The sequence below is a fragment of the Corvus hawaiiensis genome, chromosome 25 (genome assembly GCF_020740725.1).
Source record: "Corvus hawaiiensis isolate bCorHaw1 chromosome 25, bCorHaw1.pri.cur, whole genome shotgun sequence".
NCBI lineage: Eukaryota > Metazoa > Chordata > Aves > Passeriformes > Corvidae > Corvus > Corvus hawaiiensis.
In genome coordinates this window covers 7,219,243-7,240,476 of record NC_063237.1, presented here as the reverse complement: position 1 = coordinate 7,240,476, position 21,234 = coordinate 7,219,243, and the positions used below count along the sequence as shown (strand labels likewise).

General features: G+C 46.1%; 2 protein-coding genes across 2 annotated transcripts; both read right to left on the bottom strand.

Moving 5' to 3' along the window:
* Positions 1–234: 234 nt before the first annotated feature.
* On the bottom strand, positions 235–10,571 carry HMBS (hydroxymethylbilane synthase). Its single transcript, XM_048328938.1, has 13 exons — positions 10,425–10,571; positions 8,821–8,893; positions 8,100–8,149; positions 7,946–8,001; positions 6,762–6,839; positions 6,361–6,438; positions 4,094–4,169; positions 3,268–3,381; positions 2,725–2,763; positions 1,705–1,824; positions 1,415–1,468; positions 770–856; positions 235–561 (listed from the first exon to the last, which is right to left on the bottom strand). The coding sequence occupies exons 1-13, from the start codon at positions 10,569–10,571 to the stop codon at positions 388–390; spliced, it is 1,146 nt and encodes a 381-aa protein (XP_048184895.1). The 3' UTR covers positions 235–387.
* Positions 10,572–10,889: 318 nt separating this feature from the next.
* VPS11 (VPS11 core subunit of CORVET and HOPS complexes) lies at positions 10,890–21,034 on the bottom strand. The gene is made up of 16 exons (XM_048328869.1): positions 20,845–21,034; positions 20,392–20,540; positions 20,073–20,208; positions 18,854–19,017; positions 18,505–18,752; positions 17,904–18,105; positions 17,477–17,628; positions 16,341–16,527; positions 15,794–15,937; positions 15,133–15,321; positions 14,110–14,271; positions 13,497–13,636; positions 12,984–13,186; positions 12,227–12,398; positions 11,891–12,113; positions 10,890–11,167 (listed from the first exon to the last, which is right to left on the bottom strand). The coding sequence occupies exons 1-16, from the start codon at positions 20,996–20,998 to the stop codon at positions 11,003–11,005; spliced, it is 2,790 nt and encodes a 929-aa protein (XP_048184826.1). The 5' UTR covers positions 20,999–21,034; the 3' UTR covers positions 10,890–11,002.
* Between the last annotated feature and the right edge of the window lie 200 nt (positions 21,035–21,234).

The window sequence follows — 21,234 nt, the reverse complement described above, 5'->3', positions numbered from 1 at the left end:
CAGTGTTTCTACAAGGCACTTTGCTCTTAAATGGAATTGAACACTTAAAGACTTTTATTTTATTTTTAATTTTTCCTTATATACAGCTACTGCCGAGGGGGGACTCCACAGAAGGGGCTTGGCCTGGGGGGGGAATGGCAAAAATTGCTGACAATACTTCTAAGAGACACTTAACAATTTAGAGAAATGTGGAGAGGGATGAAAACTCTGAAGAACAGAAACTACTCAACTTAGTTGACTTAATGTTTCAGGTTTATTGCACCCAAACGTCAGGTAAGACTGGTGTGAATATTGAAATAAATCCCTCCAGAAGATCATGAGGATCGTGATGTACCTGCAGAGACTTGTAGCTAAAGTTGTAGCTCTCCTGCTGGCCACACCCCAGGCTCAGCGGGCATCATTGAGCTGCCTTGCCACACTAAGGATATGCTTTGCTCCCTTGCTCAGAAGTAAACTAGCTAGTTCAACACCCAGGTTCTCTGCAGCTTCCTGGGCCTGACCAGGAACATTCTTGGCTGTGATGCCGACATGCTGCACATCATCATTCGGTCCATCTTCATTCTGCAGATAGAAACAGCTCAAAGTAAGGCATCAGGAAAATAGTGAGCAAGGAATTAAGACACCCATGAAACAGGGTAAAATCTAGTCTGAGGCCTCAAGAACAGTGTGCTGTTACAAGAAACCAGACCAAACATAATCTATTTCTAAAGGTCTGGATTTTGTCATTTAGCTTCAGGTTTGAATTTTGAAGCCACCACGGTTCATGTACCTGATGGGGATAAGTAACACTGGTCTGCATGGTCTCCTTCAGGCTATCAGATCCATCCAAGCTGTAGACTGCTCCTGTCAAATACAACTAGGAAAAATATACAGAATGGATTAATACCACATTAACAAACAAACAAACAGCCAACTACCCCCTCTTTAAAAAAACCCACCCAATATACAAAGTCTGGAGGGAAAGGCTTTTGTCATGCAGTGGGATCAGATGAATACCAGTACAATACAAGCATAATAATCCCTGTTAGGGAAGATGTGACTCTTCAAGGAAAAGGCTGAACTTTTTTCTAGTTTTCCACCTCCTTAATCACACTCCATTGTCTAAAAACAGGCTTGGTAGCGTCAGAAGCAATATTTTCAGATCTCAGGACAACACTAAATAAGCAGCGAGGGTGGAGGGAGGAATCTGGAAGCTATTATAAGGGAATTTTCTGAAAGACAGCTTCAGTAGCTGGACCCATTCTTGTACTCCTGCTTTGGACACAAACACAGGAGGGTCAAGTCAGGAAACTACCTGCCCAAACTGGCTATAAAGATGCCTGCTGAAATTATCTTCAGGAAAATATCAGGGAACATGCACACACTGGAATAGGTTTTCAGAAATAATCCATGAAAAATACAAAGTACTCCTCACCTGGCCATCCTTCAGCAGGGTGTTGACAGCAACAGGGACGCTACATCCACCCTCCTAAAACACAAAGCAGCTGACACTGAGGCTCCTACCCAACACATTCAAAGCAGAGGCCCCTGAAAAGTTTAGGCTGCACACAACCCTGCCCATCACTCTTCAGGCCTTTTTCTATTCAGAAGTACTCTCCTTTACAGTTTTAGAGAAATGTAACAGATTTTCCATATTATGGCATCAAGTCAACTAGCAGATCAGTATTTACTGCTGCAGGCAGAGCAAGGAGGCAGAGCACCTACCAAACGCTTCATAAACGCTCTCTCAGCAATGCAGCACAACACGGTGTCTGCATCATGCAGGGCAGATACCATATTCAGTATCTCTTGGTCTTTGGCACGAACTTCCACTGCTAAGGCACCCTAGGAGAAGAAATACACAACAAAATGTAACATTTTTTCAACTTCCTGCATCTGCATGTGTGCTCAGCATTGATTCATTTCATTGGAACAGAACTCAGAGGCTCAGACCCTTTTCACTAAGGGAGCGATGTTTACAGAAATGAATTACAATACACTCCACTGGCTGCAGAGTCATCCTACAGTAGCTGCTATAAACAGAAGATCAGGACTTACTCAGCCCAAGTGTTAAAGGTCATGGTGCCACCTCAAACCATTCTAGAACTCTGCACGGTCCCTGATCCATGCATGATCAAAATCCCTTTTTCAGACTGAGTGTGCAGATTCATCACTTGCAAACACTAACAGATCACCAGCTCTGGTTTAGTAAGTTTGATACTAGCAGGGCAATCCTGCATCAACTCAGCCATGCAGCCAGCATGGACTGGAACAGACTGCCCACCTAAAAACAGGAGCACTAAGAATGTGCTCCAAGACAGGTGTTTCAGCTTCACCCTGCAGGAGTCAGGACACTGTGCACAAAGAAGGGAGCATCACACAGCAAGGACACGGCAGTGGCTTTGCAGTTACCCTGGTGCAGCCTAATACCGATCCTGCCAGAACCTGCCCCATGTCTGCCACGTTGCCCCACTGTAGCTATGCACACATTACCTTTCCCATTTACTGTTTTTCTGTTACTGATAGAAATTAGCCCCTACCACACTGGGTAGAAGAGCAGACTCCCATTCTTCTAACAAGCTGTGCCTAAAACAGTGTAACAGCCGACAAAAAGAGATTGAAGTACTTTTCTGGTAACCAAGACATGAGAAGTCTTCAGCACAGTTAACTACTCAGATATATCGTACTGCTGCTGGCTTTCAGTGCCCTTTAGGCATGGCTTAAGGATCAAAAGTTGTAAAGTACCTGTCCAACAGCATACAGACAATCTTCAGGGCCTAGGAGCTGAAAGAAAGTAAAATCAAGAGTTAACTCAAGTTGCACTGTTCAGAATACAGGAAACAAGAGCCAGATTCCCGTCTCTAATACCGACTGATTTCATGTCGGACCAAAGAAATATCACCTCTCCCTTCCCATGCCTCAGTGTTTCCACCACTAAAGTGAGATAATGCACTTTTCATCAACTGGAGTGTAACACTTTGTGAATTAGCTAATCGCTAAAATCTCAGTCTTGAGCACTGCTGTGTTGCTAGACACAAGTGCTGTGTTGGTCAGATTACAAACTGTTACTGAACCATGGAAAGCTGAACATGAAAAATTTCTGTATGAAGAAAAAAAGCAACCAACCAAAAAACCCAACCACTCCTTCCTGAAGTGCCTCAAATAAAAGCTAACATGGCAATGGAGTCAGCAGACTGCATGCTTATCTCGGACACAGCCACAAGGTCTGAAAGGCAAACAGTTGATAGCTCAGCAGAGAACGGTATTTTTGGCTTTGCTGAGCCTCACCTGGCCAATGCGATCTTCCCAGCCCATTCTCTTCAGCCCAGCAGCAGCGAGGACAATGGCACTGAAGTCTTCCTTCTCGTCTAGCTTCTTTAAACGGGTATTTAAGTTTCCTCTCTGTAGAAATGATTAAGGAAGCATAGAAACAGCAGGCAAACAGTCCTACAACCACTTGAGTCTTTACAGACCGTACAGAATCCAACAGTCTCCAAATGAGAATGTCAGTACCATCCTGAAAGAAGTGTTAAATATGGACAATTGTTTCCTAAGATAGAATTTTGCCAAGTATTATGGAATATTACTTCAAGCACTGAGTCTACAAAGATATGCGTGCCATCTAAGTACACTATTAGCACCCAACTCCTCCTGCACTGCAAAGAACTTTGCTCCTACAACTGAAATAACAATGCCTTTTCTCAGTAGTTCAGCCACCCAGATCAGAAGTAGTGGTCCAAACCGCACCCAGGGTTACTGGAAACCCAACAACATTTGGTCACATGCCCTTGACAAACACATGGGAAGCACCGTCATGCAGTTTTTCAAACACTGCATAACATACAACTCACCAGTACAGTATATACATCAGTATGCTGAACCTTAGCTAGACCAAGGCCCTCCCGCTTCTTCACAGCCTCAGAGGAAGCAGAGGACAGGATGGCTGCAGTGGTACATACCCCTCAGAACAGGGGAGAGGAGAGCAGCCTTTGAGGAAGCAGTTTGTTCTTGTAAGTCAGGTGGTACAAACAGCCTTGAATCTAGATTTTCCACAAAGTTATACTTTCCTGTTTGCAGCTTTACCCAGCTCCCACAGCTTGCTAGGAAAGGATACAATATCCCTGAACTCTAAATGAGGGAATTTCTTCTTGAGCTGAGCCGCTCTCCGAAGTGAACTGGTTCCAATCACACTGCAGGGAAAAATATGATCACTGAAATCCAGCACACTCCTAACAATTACCTCCAGCACACTCCTAACAATTACCTCCAGCCAAGTACATGACAGAAATCTCAAGGAAACAAATGGTAACTTTTATTTTTTAATTGACATGAAGATCTAAAAACCCATCAGTGATTTGTATCTCCTTAGCAGAAAGAAAACCACTCTGTGCAGTTTAGCATAAAGCGTGTCTGAAGCAACCCCCAAGGAGCCAATTTACAGGATATGCTTCTGGAGAGCAGCCCCTCGCCACCGTCAAGGATTGATGAAACCTCACTGAAAGACAGCATTTATCACAGAAAAAAAGACTCTGCTGCACCAAAATGAACCGGACAAAGTGTCTCGGTTTTGGAGACAAATTTCAGGAGAAAACACCCTGGAATAAGCGTTTCCTCTAAAAGCGAAAGAAAAAAAACCAAAAAGCAAAAAAATTTGAACCTCACACCCCCTCCCCCCACCGCGTGGCCAAGGGGCAAAGACGGCGAGTGCCCTTCTTTTGGCTCTGGAGGCGGGAGGAGAAAAGAGTTCCCAGCAGCTGGGAACCTGCCGGATTTCTGGCGTGGGTCTTTTCCTTGCAGCAGCTGAAGTTGGTGGATTTTAATGTCCTTTTCTCGTGTTGGTTGAGCTCCTCCGAGGTCTCGGGTTCGGGGCAGTCCCACCGGCTCCCCGAACAGGCCAAAAAGAAAAAAACCAAGCCAAGCCGAAAGAATTCAAGGAAAAAAACCCAAAAAACCAAAAAAAAACCAAACCGCCAAGAGGAGTCCCAGTACAGCCTCGAGGCTAGGGGAAGGGAGGGGGAAAAAACCTTTTTGCTTCACGCTAGCCAAAAACCCAATCCAACAAAAGGAACAATGTAGTGTCCCGATCCACTCTGTCCCGAGCACCCAGAGAGAGATTGAACAGAGGCCGAGCAGGAGCCCAAGGCTCCCCGCCCCACTCTACGGGTCCATCTTAAAGCTACAGCAAGTGCTTCCTGGGCATAAAGCAGACGGAATAAAGCATCACCATAAAATCACCCCAAGACACAAAGCCAGACAACTAAGTGATGAAGTGACTAAAATGGAGGAACTTCATCAAACACAGAAATATAGTAAGCAGAAGACCTTGGAGTATATCACTGGAAACCACAGAAAACTGCAAGTCTGGGCAGTGAGCATTTCCTTTCTCGAGATACATGCTGTTCACTTCTCGTCATAGAATTATATTGTACGCTGATTTGGAAGGGACCCTTCAGCATCATCGAGTTCCAACTCCTGGCCCTGTGCAGGACAACCCAAGAATCCTACCATGTGCCTGAGAGCATTTTCCAAGCATTCCTTGAGCTCTGTCAGGCTTGGTGCCGTGACCACTTCCCCTGGGAGCCTGTTCCAGTGCTGAACCTCTCTCCGGGCGATGAACCTTTTCCTGATATCCAACCTAAACCCCCCCTGATGCAGCTTCATGCAGTTTCCTTGAGTCCTGTCACTGGTCATGAGACTGATGAAATCAGTATGTGTCCTTCTGCTTCCTCCTCTTGATAACCTGAAACCTACACCAGACGTGATTTTCCTGCTATCCAGATGCACAGAAGCTCAAGTCTTTGTGTCACAGCTAGTTTATTTCTTTCACTTTAACATATAAAAAAATAATTTCTAATAGCTACCTTAATCTCAGTAATTTCACTCATCTGCCTCAGACAAAAGATTCCAATAACCTCTATGAAAAGACAGGTAATTAAAAACGGAGAAACCACAAGAAAGTAATGCCAAACAACAAGGAAGAAATCAGAACTGGCTGAGTGAGAACAAAAGCACAGTTCAGGTCCACAAAAGCCAAAATCCTGCACCAGACACCTTGTCTGCATTGTATGCATTCCCCAGCAGTAGGCACAATACAAAGGAGAAGGAATTCACTCAAGAGATCGTGGCAAGAAAGGTTCTAACTTGAGAAAGCACTGCCACTCAAGAGTGGCTTGAGAAATGAACCTCACTCAGCATGCAGCACTCCCCTGAGACAGTGTTACTCTTCCCAGAAAGTGGGTCCAGGTTAATGTCTGTGAAATGCTCACAAAAGGCAGTGTAAAAACCACTACAGGATAAAGCAAGGAACTGACTGACTTGAAAGTATCAACCAACTGACCCCTTCTGTTTTTACACCTGTCTTCCCCTTCTTCTCCCACTCACCTCTTTTCAGGAAGGAGGCTCAGTGTTTTTCCGCAGTTTTTGGGATGAAAGACAACAGCGTCAAGTGGGTTTTCCCTTCTGCAAAACAATGCAAGTGCAGAATGCCTGACACATCATTTAAAGCGAGGCTGTTAAGCTCAACGGTTCTGCTACTATTTCCTGGAAGAACTGCCTCTGGCTCCAAAACACTCCATCATCACTGTAAGAGCAAGAATTTCCAGCACACCTGCTAGCTACGGAACACCAGGGCAGCTCTAGTATTCCACTAGAGCTTCGCTGTTTTGGAGATTAATCACAGGAAACTTTGAACACCTAAAAGGACCTATGCTGGCTTTGCTCTCCTTCATCAACACTATAAAATGCAAGACCCTCAGAGAGCCAAGCCTCGTGTCCACACTTACTTGCAGACAGCGCCGATGGTAAAACCAGGAGGAAGAGAAGTTGGCAGGTCCTTCAAGGAGTGAACCACAAGGTCAACTCTAAAAATTAGATGACAGTAATGAGAGAACAGGTGGTTGAGCTCCTGTGACGATCTACCAGAGACCTGCAGGTCACCTACAGAAAAGTTTGAACCCATTCTGGGAATTAATTTGGAGAAGAGAGAAGAATTTCAGGATTTCACAGACAGGATTACTATAGAGTTTTTGTGTTACTCCAAAAAAGCTACTTCACCTTTCTCTGTCTCTCTTTTCCCCCTACCCAGTGACGAAAGGCACTTAACAATAAATTTGAATGAGGGGAAGATGCTGGAGATGTTCACACAGAGACACTCACCATACCAAAATGCATTGGTATGTGGGTTGGTATTACGCTTCAAACTTAAACTAACAGCGAGCCAAACTACAGGCTACCTTGCTTTGTCACACAGGAATCAAGCATAACTGTAAACACTTGAGTCGCCAATATTTTTTCACCAACTTCACTGAAAATGCAGTATGATTTAGCTATGTAGCAGAGATGCAGAAGAATACCTTTGTTTTTAAACATACTTCAACTAAGGCACCACTGAAACCCTCCTCAGAATATTGAAAAGAGAGAGAGATTAAGTAACAACAAAGATCCCCCAACACCTCAAACCCACAAAACCAGCACTAATCTCTCTCTCTGCTCAGGCACCTGAACCAAGGTTTTTTGTAGGGAGAAGTTGCACAGAACACAGCACAATTTGTCCACGCCAAATTCTCCTGCACATTTAGCTTGCATATGTTTCTAAATGTTAACATGATGCCAATAAATCTGTTTTGCAATACATTACCACCAACCAGCAAAGTATTTTTAAAAAAATATATTCATAAGCAGGAATCATATGAGATTACATCCTCCATGTGTATCACAGCACGTAATACACAAATCACAGAAGAAAACCCAACTGGGGCAGACCAAGTGACGCAACAACTCCACTTCAAAATACATGGCCTAAGCCCAGGGTAGAGAGAAAAATGTGGAAAAAAAGGACAGTAATCAAAGGATTTTTTTAGCCTGAGAGGTACCAGGACTGAAGGAAAGTAGATAACCTATGCAGCAAGCTACATACGTCCAAAAAGCACCAAATGCCAAGCAGAAAGACAAAACAATAAGATCTTACTCATTTCTTTCAAGTGCATTTTCCAACTCTTTGGTGAAGAGGCTCTTCTCTCCAATCTACACATAAATGGAAGAACATGAATCACAAAAGAAGCATCTGCCAATATAACATAAATACAATTAGTTCTTGAATAAAGGAAGAACAGATCCTTTACCTTGGAAAGCGCTGTATCCAAGATCTTGTCCCCAGTTGTTGACATGGCCACTGCTCAGAGACAGTACAGGTAAAACGTGAGGCTTGACAAAAGCACTGGGCTTAGGCTGAAAACAGCTATGCAAAATGCCATGAAGTGTCACACACTACTGCGTGAACACTGACTCAAGCTCAATACAAGAGCAGCTCACTTCTAGAAATTCACTGCACTGAAAACAAGTGAAATTGAGACTTCTTTCACTGTCCTTAAAAACAAAGCAAGGGGAAAGAGGGCAGGTTTGGGGAAGAGCTGGCCCAATGGAACCTGCCACAGTCTGTCTCTGGAGTGCCAGTGAACACATATAAAGGAGTTCTCTTCAGTGCAAGGCTGAGCTTCTGTTATTCCTGTTGAAAGCCTTGAGCCCCTGACCAGAAAATGCCCCTAATGCTCAGTGGGGTGCAGCCAAAATACCAGGTTTGCCAATGGAGCAAACACAACACCAACTCCATTGCATACTCAGCACCTAAATCTTTAAGAGCTTATGAAATCCATCTTTCTCCCCTAGAAGAAACCAGCAGCAGCAGTTGCTCAGCCACACAGCTGAACTGAATTCAGATGGCACTCTTAGATAAACTTAGACAGACCTCCTCCTCCTGAGGGTACACACACCTCTTGCACACAAAGATAACCCACTGGCTCCTGCTGCCATCTACCCCAGGGCAACATCCAAAAAAAAACTTACCAATCTCAAAGCAGAGGTCGGGGTATAGCTCACGGAGCATCATAACTACACTATCAGTCTGAATCCGGGCCAGCTACAAGGAAGCAGAAAACAAAGTCCTAAAGAAAGAGCACATTGTCCGTACAGTAGCTAAGGAGGCTTTGCCATTCTTCGACAGCCAGGCACGCATGACCAATACATTCTGTCTAAATGAAAAGCATTAGAAGCAGGTTGCCTCGAGTAAAATCACTCATAGGTACAAACTCCTTGAACTGTGTGAACTCCTATAATGACCAGAGCACTTCACTGAAGAACTTCTTTTATTGCCTGAAGTGCCACAACATCTTCCCCATGTTCAGCGCTGCTGTGATGCAACCACTGATGAAACACTGCAATGAATTTATCAGTTAGGGAGAGTGACTACAACAGAAGCCTACAGATCATGATTCGCATGCTGCCACTTCTTGGTTTCACGTATGTGGAACACGACTGCTGAATAAGGACCGCTCATCAGCAAGTAGGCAGAAAAGTACACGAAACCATTATTCTGTTGCTCAGTGATGAAAGAACAAGTCATATTGCACACTGGGCTAGGCTTAAGGTTAGGGCTAAAGCCTCCTGCTTTCTCTAAGAGTATGAATTTTACCAATACTGCAAGCTTTGGGAGAAGCCAGTAGGATTTCACTGAACTGGTGGAAAAGTCCACAGTTAGTGTCAAATACAAGTTACTTATCCTCTGTAAGAACAAAGACCTAGTTAGAGGTTCTACAAACACACACTCACACAAGTAACAGCTTACATCATCGCGTACAGCAAAAAACAAATATCAAAGCAGTAAACTGCACGAAGAACATTCTATTGCATAAGAAAACCAGAAGCAAGTAAAATACAATCGCTAGTGTCTCATCTTTCCGCACATGCAAGCAGCGGCAGACTGGAGCAACTACAGATGAGTTTCAGCTTGTCTCCCCGCGAAGGGCTCAGGACCCTTTGCTCAGTTCTGCGGTTCCCTACAAATACAATGAATGTAAGTAGCTGCCTCCCTTTGTAAAGCGCCCCAAAAGCCTCAGGTTACTACATGAGGTAGCACACATGCACGGCTATCTCCCTTGTCCTGATGTCTACATAAAATGCCTTTGGGACAGCACGGAATTCTTCCTAAAACGTGCTACCGAAAGGAACGAGATTATCTCAGCGCAAAGGCCTGAGGGTCGCTTATCTCTCTTTGCGAGGCTGCTCCTCCCTGCTGTAGCCCGCTGGCAAGAGATACCTCCTCTATCTCTGGATGTGTCTCTCCCCTGGCCTTTGAGCGGGCTGCAACCGTCAGTCGTTGGCGGGTTTTCCCTCCAAGAGCTGCACACACCTTGCAAATCGCACAGTCCCAGCCGGCCCCGGGAGAGACCCGCGCCGCCGCCCCCGGCCCCTGCACTGATCGTCCCCTGGGTTCCGAAGGAAGCGCTTTCCAAACTTCTTCCCGGACTTCCAAGGCAGGAGCCGAAACGCGCTAACTCAGGAAGCTCAGCCCCTTGCTCAGCCCCGAGAAGCAAGCAGACCCTGCGCTGGCCGGGACGAACCGGGTGCCTGGGCGGGAGCACTCCCCGCGCCTCAGCCCCGCCGCTGCCTACCTGGCTCCGGCGGGTGCCCACGCGGACCGCTCTGCCATCCACGCCGTTCTCTCCCCGCGGCAGCAGCGGGTCAGCGCCCGCCGCGTCGGCCCCCCCGCCGGACTCCGCTCGCCCCCGGCCCCCGGCTGCCGCCCCCGGCTCCGCCATGGCCACCGGCCCTCAGCGCCGCGCGGCCCCGCACCCCCCACGTGACCGGCGGCCGCGCCCCCGCCGCCCCAACCGCGTCACCGGCGCGCCCGCAGCAGCCGCGGCGCTGGAAAAGCCCCGCCCCCGCCGCGGCCCCGCCCCCGCCGCGCTCCCGGAACGCTGCCCGGCCGGGCCGGTCCGTGAGGGCCCCGCTCCCGGAGCACTGCCCGGCCGGGCCGGTCCGTGAGGGCCGCGCTGCCCGGTCGGGCCGGTCAATGAGGGCCCCGCTCCCGGAGCACTGCCCGGCCGGGCCGGTCAATGAGGGCCGCGCTGCAGCACTGCCCGGCCAGCCTGGTTTATTGGGGGCCAAGGGGTGAAGCCAAATACAGGTGGCCGAGGACACAGCGGGGGACCCCGTACAACACGAGAGGACGTGCAGACAGGGCCTGGGGTCAGGTACTGCGCTTGGTGTGGATGAGCAGCTCCCGCTGCAGGCCAGCCTCGATGGTCGTAGCTGTCTTTCCTGAGGGCAAGTCCGTGATCAGGGTGAGCTTATTGAAGACGCCGCGACCAAAGTAGTCAGCAACGACTGAGAAGCCATCGTTTGAACACTTGAGCTGCCAGACACAAAGTGGCAGCATCAGCAAAAGCCTCCAGAGCCTCTTGCCTCTAGCCCCCTTCCTTTCTCCCCCTGCACTTACAAGCTTCTGGCTTAGGGGACAAGGCAGCCCATGTCAGTCCCTGGCTCCTTGCTGATTCCATGCAAGGGCTGGGTGTAGCATAAGAACCTGCTAGATTTTCTGACACTGGCCATTCCAGTTCCTGGTTCAACCCCACATTTGAGCCATGCACCAAGGAGGTAAGGAGCAACTGAATTAAGCAGGAAGGTGAGTGCTTCAGCTGCTCTAGTTTCCGCCTATGTTAACGTTTTCCCGCTGATGTCCCATTCTCACACTCATCACTTCATCCTTGGCGAACACAAGGTAGATGCAACATTTTGGTGCTGTCCCCATTCCGATTCACGCTATTCTTTTCCCTTTCTTCCTAATTTGTTCTATGCAATTGTTGACCAGCTGTCACACTGACCAGTAGGTCTCGACCCATCTGAGGGTCAGGTGAGAATAGATTCTCTCTTTCATCTTTGCAGAGCAACAGTGACTCTTCATGCCCTTTACACAACGCAGTCACCCTAGAGTCTAATGCCTCATTATTCAGTTAACATAACCTTGTTTACACAAAATACTTTCAAGCCTTGCGTATCTTCACCAGCCTCCACAGGTCTGTAAATTAATCTAAACTCTATTTATTTCACCTTGGTAAGATAGGCAATGTTAACCTACCTGATGCTGAAACTGGTCGTGCAGATCTCTCTTCTGCTCCTGGGCTCGGATCATGTCCATCACTTTGCGGTTTTCTGGCATGCAAGTAGGACATTCCGAATCACTCTCAGAGTAGCTTTCAAAGCAGTGCTGGTGAAAGGAATGACCGCACAGGAAGTGGACTGAAGGCAGCTCCAATGCACTGGTGCAAATGCTACACTTGGTCTTCTGAAAAATCTTGGGACTGAGAGAGTGATGAGATGGAGAAGCATGAGAAAGACAAACAACACTTTACTAAAAGAAAACAGCAGTTCTGTCCTTGTATAGGACTAGACAAGACAGCACACAGTCCTGCACCTTGCTTTTAGCTCTTCAATTTCCAGGCGGATCCTCATAGTTTCTTCTCGATATTTCTGAATTCTCTGCTCATCCTGCTCTATCTGGCGGCTTTGCTTCTGCAGCTTGTTGACAAGATAATCCTTAATCACAGACAGGGTGGCTGTGGAGTTATGAGCCAGCGTCTGCACAACTGAGAGCAACTGAGATGTTAGTTTACTAACACAAGCACAAAAACTGCACCTATGCTTGTACTGCCAGGACAGACTGCTTTCCTGGGAAAGGCCACTTACAGGCAAAGACAGTTGGCATTCCCATGGAGCTGGAAGAGCTCACTTAAAAGATTCTCTTTCAGTTTGGCATCTCCAGAAATGGCAACTGGGAGCACGTCTGGATAGCTCAGACCAAAAGGGACAAAGGAAGGATCTAGTAGTGGATTGGATTCTAGTTCTCCACCAAGGCACAACAAGAGTTTCAGCAAGCCCTTCACTGCCCCACACTGACAGAACAAACATCATGTACGAGACATCTCACTGATACCGCAGATCTTGTTTCCTAACTAGGGAGCTGTGACTGACATCGCTTTTCCCTATAGAGCAGGTTATTACTTCAAATGGTAGGCTCCAATTTCATTGATTCTTCTCTCTAATGTCTGATCTACAGAAAGCACTACAAACTAGTCTGGGTTGGAGTCTTCTGCGGTTTGTTTTTCTGGTTTTCGCTTGGGTTGCGGTTTTATTGCAGGGGAGGCTGGGGGTTGGGTGTCACGTATCATTACCAAGCAGTGGAGGCATAAGATTCTTGTTCTCGATGTGTTTCAGCACTGCAGCAATAAACTCTTTGCAGTTCTCCTCCTTCCGCGCAAAGTAGCCAAGAGCCTGTTCCCAGAGACAAGCCTCTTGGTCTCCATACAGCTCACACACCTCGATCACCTTCTTGTACTGCTCATTCTGCATGTGGTAGTGCATGATCTGTTGGAAACTTTGAGAGAAAGACTCATCAGCTGCAACGATCCATCTCACCCTTTGAATTGTTACAGGGACCTCAGGTTTTCACCCAGCCATGCAATCCCCAGACTCACAGAGAAGTCAAAGACAAGTCTTTTTTTCACTCTATGTAACTGCCTTGCTTTAACAGTGAGGTATTTCTGCAGAGCAATCATCTACCGTTCCCATCTTGAGACACTAAAGAGGTCACTACTGTTGATGGTACAGACATTTATGGCTCAGAAATCGCTCCAGTGGGGGCAAGAGGGGAAGAACAGGACTCTAAAGACAAGAGTAACACTCACAGTTTGCCCTGCTCATAGAGGTACAGAACACCATCCTTGAAACTGTGCATCTGACATAAGACCAAGGCCTTATCAAAGACTGTTTTGAACCTTCCACTCTTCAGGAGGGTGAGGGCTTCATTGTGCAACTTCTCCTTGATCTACAAAGAAAGGGGAGAGGTCAAGAAGAGGAACACAGGCACACCCACATACACACTATTTTGCACTAAGACCTGACAATTTGCAGCTCTTTCACAGAGGTCAGTTTTGGTACTTGTTCTTTAACCCTTTTAAGCAAACAGGACATGATTTTCTTTGCCCAAACAGTCAACATCCTTACAGATCTAGGCAAACAAGTAGATATAGCTTTGTGGGCAAGGCATCTGCTCACAGAGGCTGTATTGTCTGGAATCTGTTTTTAAATGAGATTCAAACAAAACAAGCTCAGCCATTCTGAAAAGAATAATCCCCCAGCTACTAAACTGCTTTCCCATTTCTGTGCTATTTGTCCAGCACAGCAGATGTATTGCCTCATGTTGTCAATGCCCAGCTGGAAAGGGCATTGCAGGAACACAAATATTACTCATAAACAACAAATCTCTCCTTCAAAACACAATGCTGGAGGAGCTCAAACCTGCTCATCTTGTTCATGTGCCCAGTTCTGCAATCGAAGTTCCAGTAAAGTGTCATAGACACCCTGTGGAGAGTCAGCCTGCACTTCAGTCATGTGCTCCAGAAAAGCTTTCAGTTCTCGGGAGTTGTTTGCAAAGACTGGGATGAACTCCTCTGAATTAGCCTGTAAAAAAGTCAGAAAAAGACAAGCACCCACATCAGTCTAAGCCATACCGGTGCTTCCTCCCTGCCATGAGGAATGTTCACTTCCAGAGTCTCAGACAGGATAGATACAGCACAATACAGGATGCGGACTACATCAAGGATCAATCGGGAACAATAGCTTTAATGGGTCCCCTGTGTCTAGGACTACCAGTACACCAGGATGGAGCTTCTCATAGAATCATTGAATAATTTGGGTTGGAAGGGAACTTTAAAGGTCATCTGGTTCAACACCCCTGCAATGAGCTGGGACATCTTCACTTCTATCAGGTTGCTCAGGTCCTCATCCAACCTGACTCGAGTATTTGTTTCCAGGGATGGGGCCATCTACCACTTCTCTGGGCAACCACCTTCATTATGAAAAGTTCCTTCCTTCTATCTAGTCCAAATCTGCCCTCTTTTACTTAAAAACCATTACCTCTTGCACCATCACAACAGGCCCAATAAAAATGTTTGTCGTCATCTTTCTTATAAAACTCTTTTGAGTACTGAAAGGCTGCAATGAGGTCTCCCTGAAGCCTTCCCTTCTCCACACTGGCCAACCCCAGCTCACTCAGCCCTTCTTCAGAGCAGGTGTGTTCCATCCCTCTGATTATTTTTGTAGCCCTCCTCTGGACCCACTCCAAAAGGTCCATGTCTTTTCTGTGCTAAGGGTTCCAGAGCTAGGTACAGTACTACAGGTGGGGTCTCACCTGAGCAGAGTATATTTAGGTATAATTTTCATTGTAACTAAAACATCAGGCTGGCAACACAAGGCATGCAGAAGCACTCATTGCAAAGTTACTACTGGAGAGCAACAACTCTCAGTCAACACAAACCATACCTTTTTTCCTTCCAGCATCCCAGGGCCTTCATTACCTCCCGAGGGCCGGTAATCAGTGCAAAGGACCTTCAGCAATTCAGTGGTCTCATTAGGGACATGGTGCATCAGGATTTTACCATACCGCTTCATGTTACTCTCTGCCTGTTCAAAGGGCAGTTTTCCAATGTAGTGCAAAGCCTCTTGGTAGTTCTGTGGAGACAGACAGCAAAATAATCACAGGACATTCGCTTCTGCTCTCAACTTGATGTTAGGCCAGAAAGCATTGAAGACATGCTGTGAGTATGCAGCAAATACTGTTTACTTTGAGTTATCACCTAGTTCACTATTCCTGCTCATTTTCCTCCTCAGGGAAAAAGACTGGATGTAGCCTGGGGGAAACATTTAGATAAATCCCCAACTAACCGCCCTCCCTCCTCTTAAATGGCACTGAAAAAAGCCACATCTGAAAGAAAACAAGACCTTGTGATTTCCACACCTAGTCTAACACACAAGCCAAAAGCAGAATGGCAACACACCAACAGCAACAAATATTGTTGCTGCTGCTCTCATCAGCATGCTATCCTCAGCAAAGAAGTCAGTGAAATGGTATTCTCACTGAAGAGGAGGCTAGAGAATTGGTATTGTCCCAGATAAGAACACACATGCAGTTATGTCTCCTCACCTTGATGTCCTCTAACTGGATTTTGAGGTACCATTCATGATGCTCGTGCTTCTCTGCCAGGTACACGGCGTGGGAGTAGTAACCAGCTTGGCGAAGCACCTTGATAGCCGTTTCCACATCAAAGTGGACCTCACTCTCACTTGTCTCCGAGAACAAAAGCAGAAAGATGGTCCCTCAGAAAAATTCCAACAGTCCAGAAGCAGTAATCATTTATGTAAGAGGAGGAAAACACGAGCAGGCACAGCTTGGTACCTCTCATGCAAGGGAAAAATCACCCGTGCAGAAAGGAAGGAGTCGAACCACTTCTCATTTGCTTGCCAGTTGCACTGGCAGAAGCAAGCACACACCAGACCCAGATGACGAACCAACCAAACTGAGAATGTAAGCAAGAGCTTGGAAATAAAGGAGCAAAAACCACGGTATTGAGTGGTCAATTCATTATTTGCTCTCTTAAGAGTCCTACAGGAGGGAACTTAAAATGTCACCACTACCCCTTTTGAATTATTATAACATAACAATGTAGCATGATTCCACCTGCCCCCAATACCTTAATGAACTCTTCCAGTTTGGAGCTGTCTTTGAGTTTGGTATAGCAATTCAGCAGAAGTGTAGTATGATCTGCATTGGCCAGGGACTGCAGATGGAGCATCTGTAGATAAGCAGTGAGGTTGTGGATACGCTGAGCATCCAGGAATTTCCGAATAACGTAAGATGGTTCTAGCTTCCCTATAGTTCTGTGAGGGGAAGAGTCATGTTACAAGATATTGTATACTCATGAAGTCAAAATAAATGGAGAAATTAACAACAAAACAGAGAGAAGCCTTAACTTTAGCAGGTACTAACCCTCTTGGGACTGCTCAGCTATGCGTCAGAAGCAACAACTAGTTACGGTGTAAGAGCACCCATCTGCACATACACTGATACAAAGGCCTCAGTTGGGACGACCATGATAGCATACGAGGACTTAATCTTCCTTTAAGGTGGCAGTGAGAAGACAGACTAGGCTCTGAGCACAGCTAACTGGGAAGGAGGAACAAAAGCTACATTTTCCTTCATTTCAGTCACATAACTCAGTTTTAAATGCTTATGCCCACATGGCGCAGTTTAGTTACTGTGACAGTTAAAGCAAGTCAAAGGTAAAAAGATGTGCTGACTCTCACTAGATGCCAGGGACTCCGAAGCCTCAGCTCCACAATAATGTAACAGTTTGTGGCATTTTAAAAATTGAACATGAAGTTTACAATAAGCCCCAAAACAAGGCTGCTCTGAGCTCTAGTTTCAAAAAACCCAAGATGTTTTAAAACTGACATTGAACTGTTTGAGTACTTTCCAAGAAGACCGCCATACATAGTCAAATTGCATCATCTGTCTTGCACAGAGTGATCCCTTCTTTATAATGATGTCACCAGGCCCCACTCCATCCCGATGAGCCTACATTTTTCATGTTAAAATGTGATCAAAGAGAAGAACTTTATCCTAAGGCGTAAAGAGCGATTTTCAAGCAACTTGTTCAAAGACTTTTAGTCTCACTGACATCTTTCTCTGTACAGGTAGAATTTTCACCTCGAGTCATACTTTTTTTTGTTTTGGACTGCTTTGACTCCTGGGCTGAAAGAGAAATCAAGGCCTATGTTGCTCCTATCTGTACTACAACATCACAGCTCCACAGGACCCCCCACCTACCGGATATACTGCTGGATGGCTCCATCGTGGTTTCCCTTGTTATAGAGATGATCGCCATACTGCCGGAAAATCTCTGACAAACCATCGCTGTCCAAGTGGTGGCTCTTGGCCAGGTTAATGGCCATTTCAAATAAGTTCTTTCTGAACAGCATCTGTTAAATACATGGTAAGAGCAGTATGAGAGAAATACTACCCCACAGAACAAGTTCAAAATGCACCTGGGAAACAAATTGTTTCTTCTTCGTAGTGCACACATGTGCTTGGGCTTTTACACACCAATTTTCTTACAACACTGGTTATGCTGAAAAGCTATTAGGTCACTCATTATGTAACTCACTTACCTGAATGGTTCAATTTTTCAGTCTGCAGAGCCAGTACAAACTTACAGACATAAGGCAGAGACTAATAAGAAAACATAGTTACATGCCTCGAGTTTGGTTTGTGTATCCTTCTCCTGCAGTACATGGATCTTCCCATCTCTGGTCAGTACATACAGAGAACCCCACTCTGCCAAGACATCCACTATATCATCAAAGATTGAGCTGTATGCAATGAATTTGTTGCACAAGTCATAGATATTCAGGACTTGTTTGTCTGAATTCTGTGCCTCGTTCCCAGCAAATTCTGACCTGGAGAGCAAAAGTTTTAGAAAACAAAAAGAACATAACTTGAAATCTTGATACCTGTTCAAACTAGGGATGTATAGAAAGCCAGACAAACAGAGTTCATTTAGACAATTAAACTAAGTGGACCCAGAGGGAAACCACCATGTATTTATACACAAACTCCATCATCCTGTTACACTGAGAAATTCATAGGACTGGAAAAAAATCCCACTCATTCAGCACGCTTAACTGTGCTACTCTAGCAGTGGAAGTTAATCAATATAGGGGTCTGGATGAACTCAACAGCGTCTGACAAAGTTGCAATCCACCCCCAAGAGCAAAGATTCACAGGGAAGAAGGACAAAGAGAAAAAGCATGAAGCTGCATGAGCAAAAAGAACTCATCTGTTTTGAGGAGCCCTACTTTGGGGAAGTCTTTCGCTCCTTGGAGACAATGATGAGGTACCCCCGATACCAGTGAACAATCAGCTTTTGTCCCTCGAAGGCAAAGCAGGGGCCACGTTCGTCTGGTTGATAAAGGTACACACACTCATTTCCTGCCACAATGAACTGGAGATCCTGGGAGGGGTCACTGAGAGATGAACAGCGCAATCCACAACCGTGAGTGTCCAGCTCCAGGTGAGGATAGTCTTTCACTGAAAGCATATAAGACTACAGAGGAAACTCAAGGGTTTGGGCATCGCTCTGAACTAGCCTCTGAAGCCAACCGAATTTGCAAGTCAGAGCTGCATTTCTTTCGACCAGCTTCTCACCTGGATGTTCTCGGTGGTCACCACAAACAGATGTGTTGTTTTGCCAGACTGTCGAAAAGCAAGGCCAGTAACCGGGTAACTGCCTTCATGTAGGAGCTGGGTCTTGCTATGCCGATCTCGAGTGATGTCTCCTTTAGTGAGTACAACGCTTCCATCTGCAAAACCTGGTGAAGCAGATGGACTAAACTATTACTTATACAACACACCTGAAATTTTATCCAGCATAATTTAGGGAAGCTCCAGTCAGCAACAACACCATGCTCAGCAGCATGGTGTAAAGCAGTGGGAATTGCCACAGGTTCTCATATCAAGTCAATCTTTGCCAAATCACCCCCCACCACACTTGTTACAGTTCAGAGCTGTCACACAAATGCACACAGGATAGCACTGTTCAGCAAGGGTTAACTTGCTTTCCACACACAAACTTCACATGCAGATTAATTCTGTTTGACTCTGTCTGTATTCTGTTTTACGAATGGCCTTCCCGTACTGCAACTGTAACTGTAATTTCAAGTCCCTTGCTTATTCAAAATGCACTACACACTGTAAAAAAGACCAGATGGAGATTTTTTAAGAGAGAGTAAAATATGCAGTTTTCACAGCTTGCCAACAGCCCCAGTCCTGTAAGTTGTTCCAGTGTTGGAGGCCACCATACACACAGGGAAAGCTTTTTGATTTCAATGTAGGGACCAAGTCAGCTGAGAGCACTTGTAGTCTCACAACATTACTGCTGTTATTCTGTCAGAAGTTAAGCAAGAACCATTACAAAGGAACGGTTAAATCCAAAAAGGGAAATTTGCTTTTTTCTTTGAAAAAAGGTTTCTATAACATGCTTGAAAAAATATCTCTGTAACATTAGGTATCACAAAACTCGTGTTTTTTCCCGTACCAACAGAAGCTAAATTTAGTATTAAGTTCAATAAATACGCAGCCTTACCGACTGGCAGGGAAAGAGGACATCAACTAAAAATATGTGCTTCCAAGTGTCAAAGCTATTAGTGCAAACTATATACTCAGGCTAAATTTACGCATTTATCTTCTTGAGCTCTCCCATAGCATGAGATACACAACATCTCTGTGAGAATAATGTAACAACTGAGTGAGAAGAAAGATCATCAGGACGCTCTATGCTGATTCTTGTGTTATCTATTCACGTTCCTTACCTCTCAGTAAGGACTGCAATATTTTTCTTAAGCTATTACAGTTCAGTTTTACTTACCGATAGCCATGAAATTAAGATTCTCGTGGACAGTTAGGCAGGATACAACCGTGGGCTTGTTACCTGGTATTGCTGGAAAAATTCGTGTGCAAAGAGGATTACCACCATCTCGTTTCTCCAGGTTCCAGACTTTCACCTACAAATAATGATGATCTGGCATAAGCAAAACATGGGGTATTAGAAGGCCACAACCTGGCATCAAAATGTTATAGCACCCAGAAAGAACAAGCTACCTAAGGTAAGAAAGGGCAACTGAGATCATCAAAATAGTCTTTGTGACCCGTATTACAAATTTTCCTCTCTTTGTCATTTAACTTACCAAAGGATTAATACCCTCTTCATCCTCACCAACAGAAACCAGGATACTGTGCTGCTTCAGCTGGTACAGATGTGTGACCCTTAGCTTGTAAGCTTGGAAACTGCTGAGTTGAAGGGAACGAGGCAAAAACCAAATCTGACCTTCCATATTTAGATCACAGTTAAGGCACATAAGGGGAAAAAAAAAAAAGAAAAAAAAGACCCACGCCTCCGATCATACAAGAATCTGCATGCCTTTTGCTGACTCCTGGCAGAGCAACCCCGGAGCACCAACACATGCAGCGGCGGTTTGGGGTTTTGTTTTTTTTCTAAACAAAGCCCAGCCGAGAACGGAAAGCTGTCGCATTCCCAAGGCCGGAGCAGCCTCCAGCCCGCGCTAGACAGCGCCCACGACCGCGGCCTCGGCTCGGCCGAACCCCGCGCAGGCCACAGCGCCTGGCCCCGCACAGGATATCTCCGAACACGAGGCTTCCCCGACCCGAGTCGCAGACTGCGATGCCCGGGGGCAGCGCGAAGGGCTTCGAAGCGGCCCCATCCGGCCCCGACGGCTCCTTCACCGTCTCTCTGTCGAAGAAGACGAAGCGGCGCCACTGCAGGTACGCAGCCATGCTGGGGCCGGCCCCGCGCGCCCCTCACGTGACCGAGTCCCCCCTCACGTGACCGAGTCCCCCTCACGTGACCGATCCCGCCCCTCGGGGCGCGCGCGGGGCGGGGCAGCCGCAAAGCAGAAATTGGAGTTTAAAGATTGAATTTTGAACATACGTATCGAAAAAATATCCCAGAGCCTGCTAGGGATTTCAAACTCAGAACGGTGTCAACAACCGCAACTGAGTCATTTTACAGT

What these genes read in the sequence shown, in the direction of transcription:
- HMBS (XM_048328938.1), bottom strand. Translation starts at nt 10,571, where the DNA reads ATGGCGGAGCCGGGGGCGGCAGCCGGGGGCCGGGGGCGAGCGGAGTCC. An exon ending in TGGGCACCCGCCGGAGCCAG is followed by an intron (nt 8,894 to 10,424) that starts GTAGGCAGCGGC and finishes GCTTCCTTGTAG; the next exon opens with CTGGCCCGGATTCAGACTGA. An exon ending in GTGTTACTTATCCCCATCAG is followed by an intron (nt 562 to 769) that starts GTACATGAACCG and finishes TTCTATCTGCAG; the next exon opens with AATGAAGATGGACCGAATGA.
- VPS11 (XM_048328869.1), bottom strand. Translation starts at nt 20,998, where the DNA reads ATGGCTGCGTACCTGCAGTGGCGCCGCTTCGTCTTCTTCGACAGAGAG. An exon ending in AAGAGGGTATTAATCCTTTG is followed by an intron (nt 20,209 to 20,391) that starts GTAAGTTAAATG and finishes CATTATTTGTAG; the next exon opens with GTGAAAGTCTGGAACCTGGA. An exon ending in TGACCACCGAGAACATCCAG is followed by an intron (nt 18,753 to 18,853) that starts GTGAGAAGCTGG and finishes TTTCCTCTGTAG; the next exon opens with TCTTATATGCTTTCAGTGAA.